General features: G+C 41.9%; 1 protein-coding gene across 1 annotated transcript in view; it reads right to left on the bottom strand.

The window, feature by feature from the left end:
- Positions 1-8,843: 8,843 nt before the first annotated feature.
- Positions 8,844-12,159, bottom strand: part of Efemp1 (EGF containing fibulin extracellular matrix protein 1) — a 65,418-nt gene continuing 62,102 nt past the window's right edge. The window contains exon 11 of the mRNA XM_075942442.1: positions 8,844-9,985. Within this exon, the coding sequence (XP_075798557.1) occupies positions 9,824-9,985 (162 nt within the window). The 3' untranslated portion in view covers positions 8,844-9,823. The remainder of the gene's footprint in view (positions 9,986-12,159) is intronic.

Raw genomic sequence — 12,159 nt, 5'->3', positions numbered from 1 at the left:
CATTCATTTATGCGCATGAGCCATGTTTGGGCACACCTGGAATGCTGTCACCAGAACTGAAGTGATGGGTCTACCTAACTTAGATGTTCAACTTCCAATATTATGAGTTTTAAGACAGTGATTCTCAACCTGTGGGTCACTACCCCTTTGGGGGTCAAACAACCCTTTCTCAGGGGTCCCTTATGACAGATATTTCCATTACCATTCATAACAGTAGCAAAATTACATCTATGAAGTAGCAATGAAATAATTTTATGATTGGGAGACACCACAACATGAGGAACTGAATTAAAGGGTTGCAGCATTAGGAAGGTTGAGATCCCTTTTCTTTCCCCTTTTATCTTTCTGTTTTCTGAGACAGGGTTTCTCTGTGTAATTTTGGAGCCTGTCCTGGAACTTGCTCTGTAGACCAGCCTGTGGGAGGCAGAGGCAGGTGGATTTCTGTGAGTTCAAAACCATCACTGTCCAGCTACTAGATTCTTTTCCATTGTTAACCATCCAGCATTAGGAATCTTGTTTCAGCAACAACAAAATGGACAAAGAAAGTATCATTCCATGGTTCCCACAGAAGTCCCGGTTGTGTGCCAGGAAGGCAGATTTGTGCCACCTTTACCAGGGATGCACTCAAGTTTTGACCGAAGTGTGCACATACTTGGGGCTCAATGTGAGAAAATGGATGTAAAAGGAGCACAGAATTAGAAGTGAGTAAATTTTTATTTAAAATTATAAATGATATCACTAGAAATTACAGATTTTAAAAACTGACAAATATTAGCAAAATTCACCAAGTCCGCAAAACCACCTCCTTGCCCCTAGCTAACTGCTGAGTACTCTCCTGTAACATGTTTCTCCGCAAATTGTTTTATGTCATTTTTATAGGGAGAATAGCAAGATGCTCAGGTCTTGCTTCTCATATGATTGAGATTTTCTTAAATTAATACTTACAGAAGTTTCTTTATCTTCATTAATAGTTATTAGGTCATGCAATTTTTTGGTACTGCCTGATTTGAGATATTTCTGTCAAATTTCTGTCTCGTCAGATCTGTGAGTTTGGATCACGATAAATTTTCTTGCAGAAAATTCATCTGATCCCCTTTGATATGCGAGGTCTGTGGTGGTGAGTGCTGCCAGTTCTCAGTCTTGTGTCACTGTTCATTTTTGCTTATGTGTGGGTTGGAGCAGAACGTGATTCCTAATGTACAGTCATACTATATTCCATGCAGCATGCATGATACTCAGAAAATAAATTTATTATTTATTATTCATTTTCCATTCCAACTACAGCTCTCTCTTTCCCACCCCTCCTCCTGCTCCCTCTCACCTCCCCCAGTTCATCCCCATTCACTCCGCCCAAAAGGCAAGACCTCCTATGGGGAATCAACAAAGCCTGGCACAATAAGTCCATGCAGGATCAAGCCCCCCCCCCACCAATTGCATCAAGACTGGTGAGTAAGGCATCCCACCATAGGGAATGGACTCCAAAAATTAGCTCATGCACCAGGGACAGATCCTGGTCCCACTGCCAGGGGCCCCTCAAGCTACACAACTGTCTCCAACATGCAGAGGGCTTAGTCCGTTCCCATGCAGTCTCCACAGCTGTCAGTCTAGAGATCATGAGGTCCCATGAGCTTGGTTCAGCTGTCTCTGTAGATTTCCTCATCATGATCTTGACCTCCTTTTTTATATAATCCCTCCTCTCTTTCTTTGACTGGATTCCCGAGCTTGGCCTGGTGGTTGGCTGTGGATCTCTTTATCTGGTTCCATCAGTTACTGTATGAAAACTGTACGATGTCAGTTGGGGATTCACCAATTGATGGAGGGTTTTTTCTGCTGCTGATGCCGAATCAGGAAATCTCTCTACAGCACGCCACCAACTAACAGCCAAAAGCTGTGTTAAACTCTGTTTTTTTCTCTGATTAAAATTAAGCTCTCTCAGGTTTTACATGGAGTTCATTACCACGCTGGGCGCCACTCTGTTGAAATAGGAGCAGTGGGGCTGTGTCCCGCCACCCAGCCACCCGCACGGCTAGCTTTATACCCGAAATAATTACACAGAAACTGTATTCTTTTAAACACTGCCTGGCCCATTAGTTCCAGCCTCTTATTGGCTAGCTCTTACATATCGATCTAACCCATTTCTAATATCCCTGTAACACCACGAGGTGTCTTACCAGGGAAGATCTTAACCTGTGTCTGTGTCTGGTAGGAGAATCATGGCAACTCCTTGACTCAGCTTTTTTTCTCCCAGCATTCTGTTCTGTTTACTCCGCCTACCTAATTTTATGTCCTATTAAAGAGCCAAGGCAGTCTCTTTATTTAACCAATGAAATTAACACAAGCCAGAAGACTCTCCCCCATCAACCAATCTAGTTAGAGGGGAAGGCGTATTGCTCTCCACTTAGCTGGGGTCATCCTTGTGGATTCCCTAGCACCGGGATTCTCCCCTCTGAAAATATTTTTAAAACTGTTCACAGTCTCTTTTACATGATTCATTCCTCTCTATTGTGTGTGTTTGTATGTGCATGTGTGTTTGTGTGTGTGTATTTGGAGGCCAAAAGTCAACCTTGAGTGTTATTTCTCAAGAGCTATCTACCTTGTTTTTTTGAGGTCAGGTCTTTTGTGGAAGCCTGGGGTTCAACAGTTTGACTAGACTGACTGGCCAGCAAATCCCATATTTCTCCTCTGTGTCCCAGTGCTGGCACTGCAGGCATACCCTACTTCTTACATGAGTGCTGGGGATCGAACTAAGGCCCTAACATTTGTGTAGTAAGTACTTTCCCAGCTGGTCCATTCTCTTTGGCCATCCCATCAACTTTTACTCTTGGTTAACTCAAGAATGTTTTCTAAGAATTCATTTCACTGGGCGGTGGTGGCGCATGCCTTAAATCCCAGCACTGGGGAGGCAGAGGCAGGCGGATCTCTGTGAGTTAGAGGCCAGCCTGCTCTACAGAACAAGTTTCAGGAGAGCTAGGGCTGTTACACAGAGAAACCCTGTCTTGAACAAGCAAGCAAACAAACAAACAAATAAAAAAACACCAAAAATGAATTTATCTCTTCCTTCAGTAAATGTTGGCTTTTGGTATTATCTGAAGATTTTTTTAGGCACAGTTCATTCCTTTGTCAGAATAGTTTCTAGGGATCTTATAGAAACACGAAAGTATTTTCATGATATGGTAAATTAATAATTATGCATATAGCATAAAGTATACCATGAGTATGCATTAAGAATAATATCTTCTGCTTACTGCTTCATATCTCTAGGGACTGGAAGAGCTTTCCATGGATTAGTTTTTGGCTCTGACAAATTTGTATCCCTCTCCTGCCCCTTCCTTATCCCCCTTTCCTCTCCTCTTCCCCGCTTCCTCTACACAGAGTGGTATAAACTAGGCACTATTTGTACCCAAACAGGAGCTCTATTTTGTATATACTGTATTGACTGTTGACCATATAAATGCTTCCTGCTTCAACTGTGTCCAAAAATGCTTGTGAAGTTCAGGTGCTGTGTGAGATGAGAGAAAAGGTGACTGTGAATCTAAAACACAGGTACTACCTTACAAATCAGCTGAAGCACATTGCTTCTGCAAATTTCCCATGAGTATATGACCAGGTGGACACATAGCTAGGGGCCTTTCCAAGGTCTTGGGAAGGGCTCTCGCTACCTCAGCTTTGTTAGATCCTCTGGAGTTGACATTCAAGAGCACCCCATTTTATATAGCTCTCCACAGTCTGGTGTAGAATGACATCAGGGTTAGATCGATGTCATGTCAACCACGAAGCATACACTTTCTACTTAGCTGTCTTTCTGCCTGATTCAGGGCCATATGGCATGAGCGTAAATCGCTAGCTGACACCTGCGGAGAAGAAAAGTTTATTTATGTGATGGATTCATGTGACAGAAGACTGCCAAGGAGTGACCCAGTGACACAGACTGTGGTTGCCAGAGTCTTCTGGGCTGAAACTGATCTTGAGATGTTAGTGTCCCACTCCATCTGTACCATGGAAGTTTACTGGGAGCTAGGATAGATGTTTGTAACTTTTTGGTAGTGCTTCACATAAAGGAGCCTTTCCCATCTGCCCAAGGAATGTTTCCAGCACCAGAGTGTCCACTCATTTGCAGGCAGGTGTTTGTGTGGGCACACTGGTAGGTGATACCCCAGTCTGTTTGGTCTCTCATGGACCACTTCCAAAGCGAGTTTCCCAGAATTTCGGTGGGGGTAGATTCCAGAACTGAGCTCAAGTTGTCCAAAGCGTGCTCCCTTGTCGGCTCAAGGTATCTCTCTTCATCACCTTGCTTCCTTCCTCACGCATACTGTCTGTGACAGTCTCTCAAACCACTTCTATGTTGTGTAGTTTTTGAGTCAGGATACGCTTATGGACGGTGCAAACTGAGACACCTGGCTTAATCAAGTATTTTACAACATGAAACATAGTCTAAACATTAAACTACAAAACCGTGGAATACGGTTTTTAAAGGAAATAAACGATTTGGAGACGTATATATTTACTCAATCATTTGTTCGTGGTGTATGCATCTATTTGAAGATAATGCTAATCTTTCAGAAACTGAGTTTCTATGGGAAGGTTTTTTAGAAAAGAATTGAGCATTGCATTTGGGTCTTTAAAATTCTACTGCATTTATACTCCAGTTCTGGCTTATTAGGAGAGTCTGTGCTGAGTTAGGATGCACATGTGCTTACAATATAAACGGCTCAACCAGACCTCTGCGTTGACTGCATGCAGGAGGCAGCTCACTTTTGCCTCGTTTCTGTTCAACAGTCTTGATATTTTAGTCTGTGGGCCAGATGAAACAAGGCTGGCCATTTTGGGAGCAGATGTGTGACAGTTTGGGTTTGTAGTTCGCAGGTGCTCACCTCCCAGCTGGGGACATGGACACATGCCATCGTTCAGGGATGTTGATTTGGGACGGAAGTATGTGTGTTAAAAATAATTCAACACGTTAATGGAGGGCTTTGTCTCTCGTGGGCTGCTTGTGCATAGCGCGTGAGCAGAGCAGCAGCTGCTCTGTGTTTTAAAGGGAGCACTAGAAAGTTAGCAGCACACTGAGCTCTTTAAAACACATGCAACTGCTCGAATTCATGGAGACAGAAGCAGTTTTGTGAAGGATCTTCCAAAACAATGAACTCGTGGGGTGATGCTCAGTGGTCTTAGATAATTAATCTTTCTAGTGCATCCTTTAGATTCATTAAAACATCTTTCTCACAGAGTGAGGTGACATATTAAGGATGCTTTCTAGGGGTGTCCTACATCTTAGTAAATAATTATGTTAAAATATTTTCTTTAAACTAAAAAAATTAGTCTCTGTGTGCGCACGCGCAGGCGTGGGTATGTTTATGTGTGTGTATGTGTGTGTGTGTGTGTGTGTGTGTGTGTGTGTGTGTGTAGGTCAGAGGCCACTTTGCAGGGTCAATTCTTTGCTTTCCTCTTGTGAGTCTTGGGGATTGAACTTAAGCCATCACACTTGGCAGCAGGCACTGTTACCCAAGCTTGTCTCATGCGCATATTTCTCTCTCAGTAGTAACTTATGAATGTCAGTATCCTTTATACTAATCCTCCCATTACTCTTGGGGAAGCATGGGCTCTGTAAGCCTTTTCATCCAGTTTCTTGACCAGCACTAGACCCAGCCCATTGTCCCACTCTGCCTCTAAGAGTCCCCACATGCAGGGCATTCCATTGTGAGCTTTACAGACACACTTCCATTTCTTTAGGCCATGGCTGTCCTCTCACGTAGAATCAACTCCTGGTGTTTCAATGTGTTGGGGGTATTGTATATAAAGCACTTCTGTCTCATTGGAGTTAAAGCAAACAAATTTGCTACAACTCGAGAAAGTAAATTACTTTGCAGTATGGATAAGTATGATTTTGTCTTGACTGTGTGACAGTGGCTGTGACCGTAGATTATGTAAGTAGCAGGGTTGACTGGTGATGCAGTCAACTGTCTATGGAAGAGCTTGGGAAGAAACGGATTGCCTGGTGATATTAAGACTTGGAGTATGGCTACGGAAAACTCTTAACTCTTAAGAACACTCTGGGTACAGGTACCTTGCTCAATACACTGCAGCCTTGAGCACGTCTTAGAAGCCAAAGGACCCAACAAGATCAGATATAGGTTCATGAGTCCTTTGATTACTTAAAAAGGAGGGTGTGTGTCAGGAGAGTTTCTTTTTTTAAGGGAATGGAAATCACATGTTGTCAAGCTGCTTGGGGTAGCGATTTGGCAACTGAGGGAAGTAATCCTCCTTTGGAGAGGGCTTAGTCACTAGTCCTTTCCTGACCACTGTCGGAACATCCATCCATTCAGAAAACATCAAGGCCTGACCCATTAGAATGGGTCTGCATCAGTCCTCATTTCTGAGGCCCCCTGAGGAAAAATGCAGACATTTCTCTAGGAGTACATTGCCTGTACTTGTGAACAGCTCCTTCTCTGTGCATAAGGCAAGTTTTAAAATGATGTTCACTACCTAGTCCTGTTTCAGTTAGTATCGGTGGAGAGAAATGCGGGAGGCGTCTCGGTGGGTAGGTACTAGCTGCAAACCTGATCACCTGAGTCCATTCCCCAGAACCCACAAGGCATAAGGAGAGACAGTCTGCCATGTGTTAGCTTCTGACTTCCCTGCACATTGCCCTTCTAATACTTTAAAAAGACATCATTTAAGAGTTAATACGTACAAATATATTTTATATTGTAAATCTTAAAAACTTGTAGCAGAACTGGACTATTTTCATGACTTCAAAAGATGAACCTATAGTGTGAGGATCTATTTTTGGACAATAATCATTTTTTCCCACAGGTGTGCAGTACTTCCCAACAATGGCCATATTCACAGAGTACCCTGGTACTTTGAGGAAGCTCTCAATGCATCCATGGGGTAGGTATTAAAAAGGGTTTAAAGTTGGGAAAATACCTTGTTTCAAACTTCTCGTTTTATAGATAAAATGACAGAGGTGCCATACGCTTGAATCTCTTAGAATGCTGGTTCTTCTGTGTTATACCAGCCAGTGCTGGATAGGGATACAGTAAGAATTCTCAATGAATGCGTGCCAATAGAAAAAGTCTAATTATAACTTTGACAGTGAATCACGCTGTAGTTCCCAGCCATGGGAACTGCTTCAGATGAATGGTTTTCAAGGACAAGAGGATGGAGCCCTACAGCTGGAGAACAAACAGGGCTTTCTTTTATTGCCTTTGTTAATTTGGGTCATCACCGACTTTGGATTTCAAGCCATAGTCAAAGAGAGCATATGATTTTTATGTGTACTGAGGATTGTTGTACCTCTAAAGTCTTTGCAAGACTTTTTTTTCCTGTGAATTAAAAATTTAAAAAAAAATACTGGCTGTCCTCTCCTAGGCAAAAGTTTGCTGAAAATGAGATAATTTTGACTCTGAAAGAGGTGAGTAAATAATCAGGTTTTTTTTTTTTGTAAAAGTGAATGACAAAAAGAGTTATAGGCAGAAATAATGTATCAAGTGATACCTAATAGCTGATGAATTGATGAGCAAAATGTGTATCTATGCAATGAACACAACCAGGAATGAATTACAGATAGAAACTATGTTGTGAGAATTACAGAGAAATGCTTGTCAGTGATCTCTGAAACATGCTAAGTGAAGGAAGCCAGACTCAAAAGCCCACATATATATGCTTCTATTTATAGGAAATGTCAGAGCTGACAAATCCAGACTGTAGTAGCTCTTACAGGAGTCTGTGACAAGTGGTTCTGGGAGTGACTAGAATGGGCTTTTCTAGTGAATAAAATGCTATGGATCTAGAGAGTGGAGACAGTTGCACAGCTTAGTGAGCATGCTGCATCCGCTGAAGTGTGCACTTCGGGGCTGCACACCCTAAAGCCGTGCATCCTTTGACGTGTGCACTTGCCACAATCTAAAGAAAGGAACACCTCCGTGGGACTGTCAGTCTTTCAATGTGTCTGTGATGTGTGGGTTGGACTAGACTTTGGACTAAAAGGGAAATCATCTTTTTGGCAGCTAATGGCTTCTGTTGATCCAGATCTAATATGCCATGTTTGAAGGGAGGCTGGAGGGCCAACATTTATGCATGAGTCTTCTGTAGATCCCTGTTACTTCTGCAGTGCCCTGCAGAACTATAGACAACTCTGTCTTTTTAAGATGGAAAATCTTGGATAATATCTTAGGCTTTGGAAAAAAACTTTGATAAAGCTTAGAGTTCCACAGGCACCAGTACATTGTACAGTAGTGACTTAATGCTTTGCAGCAACATCTGCCTTAAGACTGATCATTAAAGTAATAATCAACACAAATATTGTAGATCCTCACTTCCTAAAGTGTTCTTATATTCAACTCTAACTTGAGTGCTTTATCCAAATGGGGGGGGGATCTAGATTGGTTAAAAATGGAAAAGTTTGTGGCAATCTCTAATTTATGTGGACTGTAGACCATGTGTGGCAGGTGAGAGGGTGTGCCCACAGTCCAGCAGTCCTGTGGCTGCCCAGCAGGATCTTGTGCTGTTTGTGTTTCTGTGTCCTGCTGTGGCTGAAACCCACCCCAACTCCTTACACACAAGGGGCTGGTATTTTGTTCCCCAGTGAATTGTCTTTTTGACAATTCTTTCACATTTAGTCAACTCTGAAAGACATTTGTTTTCAGCAGTGAGGTTACTTGTGACATTTTTACTTGTGGCATGATTGTAATAGTCTTTGTATGTCTTCATCTCCTACTTTATTATTTTATATATAAAATATAAAGATTGTTCTTGCTCTGACAATTACAATTGATTTTTCTCAATACATAAAAATTATGTCATCTCTTATTGGCCACATTAAAAAAATTCTTCTGAAAACTGGGTGATCTTTTAGAATATTTATTTTAGTTAAAAATATGGTACATCAAAGAGAAGCAGATATTTTACACAAACAAGACACGAAGCTTTTTCATAGGATTGGGAATGGAGGCTAATGTGAATCTTAAGTGGCTAAAGAGCCACCATTCCTTCCTCTGTGCTTGCAAGTACAAGGACTAGACTCTTCCTGGCAAACCAGGGGCTTGCTAGAAGTCAAGCTTAGAAACAGGGATGTCTCCAGGGAGATACTTCTTTTCCCATCTCTCTCTGAGCCTTGGGTGCACTTCTTGCTTCAGGAATTCTACTACACGTGCTTGCTTCTGTGAAGGATTCTAACATGGTTTTACAAAAAGCTGTTTTCTTTACTGCTCCTCATAGACTTTCCAATGGGGTAAATTTTGAGGAAATCTGTGATTCATTTGGAATTGTGGGTAAAATTTATGACAAAGTTCAAGAGTCCTACAGAAACCACTATATTGTGGAGTAATAATTTACTGATGAACAATAAACAGTACCTTTAAAGTCATCACTAAAATACACACATGACAGATTCTCATTTTCTAAAGAAATATATCTTTATTGACTTTTTCCCCCTTTTCTTACAAAGCAATTAAAAAAAAAACCCTCCTCCTTGCTCTTGGTGTTAAGATGGTCGATACTCATGAGATGGCCTGTGGAATCATGTGTTTCTCTACATACCACAGACCAGTATCATTGCTTGGTCCCATTTTTATAGGAAAGAATCCAAGTTTCACCAGATAATATATGCTTATCTCCCTTCAAGAAGAACATTTGGTGGCTTAATGTCTAATTTACACTCAGTGATAAAGATAAACTTTGAATCTTACAGATTAAATGCCCACTTCCTATCATTGTGTAACTGTCTGGATACAGATGTACTAGATATATCTATAAATAAAATAGTGCTTTAATGTAACAATATTCTTTGGCTTATTTAAATGCATGTGGTGGACCCTCATAAAGGCTAAAACGAAAATGGCCCCACTATTATTGTCAATCGTAACACAGAGCTTGTGCGGAAAGTCCCTATGCTGCTGACTGTCAGCATCTCCAGGTCCACGATGTATTCTCTCGGTCCCGTTAGTGACTTCACAAGCACAAGCATTGCGCTCACGGGGCTTGTTTGCTAAAATAACGAGAAAAGAGGGGTGGAGAGAATGATTTTTCTGGGGCTAGAGTTTCTGTTTTTCTTTAGCATACTTCCTACAATAACCAGGGGAAAATATAGGATAAAGAAGCATTGCTTAGTTCTTGCTTGCTTGAACCTTCATCCTTACCTTAACCCCGTCATCTGCACTGGCTTCAAGGTAAGGCTTTGCTTTCCAAATTCTTATTTTCCGACATTTTTTGATAACATGTGTTAACATTTCACACTTTCTTTTAATGTTAGCCTTTCTCTATCCACAAATTGAATCATTCCAGCCTTTTTAAAGAGTTCATGTAAGAGTCTGATAATCTTGGAACTGGCAAAGAAAATTGTCATTTTTCATTTTCTTAAATTGTGTGTTTGTGTGGTGGTTTGAATGTAATTGGCTACTTTAAGCCCATAGAGAGAAGCACCATTAGAAGGTGTGGATTTGTGGAGTAGGTATAGCCATGTTGGAGAAAGTGTGTCACTGTGGGGATGGGCTTTGTGGTCTCCTATGCTCAAGCTATGCCCATTGGAGACAGTTCACTCCCCCTGGTCTACATATCAAGCTGTAAAACTCCCAGATCCTTCTCCAGCACCATGTGTACCTGCATGCCACCATGATGATAATGGACTAAGCCTCTAAACTGTAAGCCAGCCCCAATTAAATGTTTTCCTTTATAAAAGGGATCTGACACCCTCACCTGGCCTCTGCAGGCATCTAGGCACACCCATGTTCACATATTTATAAAAATACATACATACACATAAATAATTTAAAAAATAGAAAAAGAGCCAGCTGGTAGTGGCACACGCCTTTAATTCCAGCACTGAAAAGTGGTTGTGGATTTAACGTTATGCTAAAGGATGTCATTGGTGACTTTTCCCTGGAGCAGTGTCAGTAGAGTATTTGATAGAAAGACAAAGGAATGGCTGAGGGGTGAGGAAGCACAGAGCAAAGAACACAGGAGAAGGGAGACAGTGGGACACCTAGGATTAAACATTTGGAGGTGGGGGCAGTCTGGTGGAGTAGGGGTCCAGAGGAGATGCAATGAGAAGCACACAGTGCTGGGCTGGTCTTGACTGGCAAATATAAAATATCTTTGGAAACCAGAGGGACAGCACAGATGTACATTTGCTTGGGATAGAATGGGTCATTTATGCCTATTAGCGTTAGTGCCGGTGTCAGTGGTTTCAAAACAGGAAGTGACTAATCTACTAAAAAGTAGGGTATAAGGACTTCCTAGATCTGAGAACGTTTGAGAACAAGGGCTGAAAAGAATGGTACGAAAGACACAGAGAAGCAGTAGGGTTGTTGAGCATACCGAGGTCCTATCTGAAAGTGGAGCCTAAGCTTTGCTAGTATTACCAGCTCACATGCTTGGGGGGGAATATATGTGAATTACATCATTTCTCTGGGGCTGTTGCCCAGGGAAGTGGGGTGCTGGAGACAGTAGCTCACAGAGTGGGGGTGAGGACATATAGGAAACAGGAGCATCAGCTACTGCCTGTGCCACTGAAGATCAAGATTCTCATGCAATACTGCGCTGAATAGACAAGAAACCTCAGGCCATGGTTGGAATCTGGGAGTTGGTGGCAGGGTGACATGGAGGTCATGGTGGATGAGATGGTCAATAGTCCTCAGGTAAGGTTACAGAGGGAGGCTCTCATCATTTAGTCCTTCTTTACTTTAGTCCTCTTCTGAACAATTTGAGACATTCCTTCCATCTTCTTTGTGAATGATCTTACCCACAACTGTGGCCTCTATTAGACTACAGTATCAAACAGTAGATTGACCCAGGGTAAAATTATTAAGTAAAAAGCTCTTTGGAAGAAGGAACAGTGCACTGAATGTCTTCTCAGCTTCTCAAAGCAGCCAGCATAACACCCAGAACACAGTAGGTTTTCAGCTATGGCCTGCTGGCTGATCCTTCTGCATCAAATGCTGGCTACAGGTGGAATTCCAGCATAAAACTTTTGTAGGAGTTGATTTTAATTGTGTGTTAAATATTCTTAGAGTACCCATTTTTATTGTTCTGTTATTTTTCTTACACTTAATTTGAGATGAATTCTTTCTCAGAACTTCAGATGGGCCTCAGACAGAGGCTGGCCTCAGATTTACTGGAGAGACCAGGTTGGCTTCAACTTTGCAGGCCTGATTCCTTCTCCTG

This window comes from Microtus pennsylvanicus, chromosome 12, assembly GCF_037038515.1.
Source record: "Microtus pennsylvanicus isolate mMicPen1 chromosome 12, mMicPen1.hap1, whole genome shotgun sequence".
In the NCBI taxonomy this organism is placed as follows: Eukaryota; Metazoa; Chordata; class Mammalia; order Rodentia; family Cricetidae; genus Microtus; species Microtus pennsylvanicus.
The sequence above is the reverse complement of the archived record's forward strand: the minus strand, read 5'-3'. Positions and strand labels throughout refer to the sequence as shown.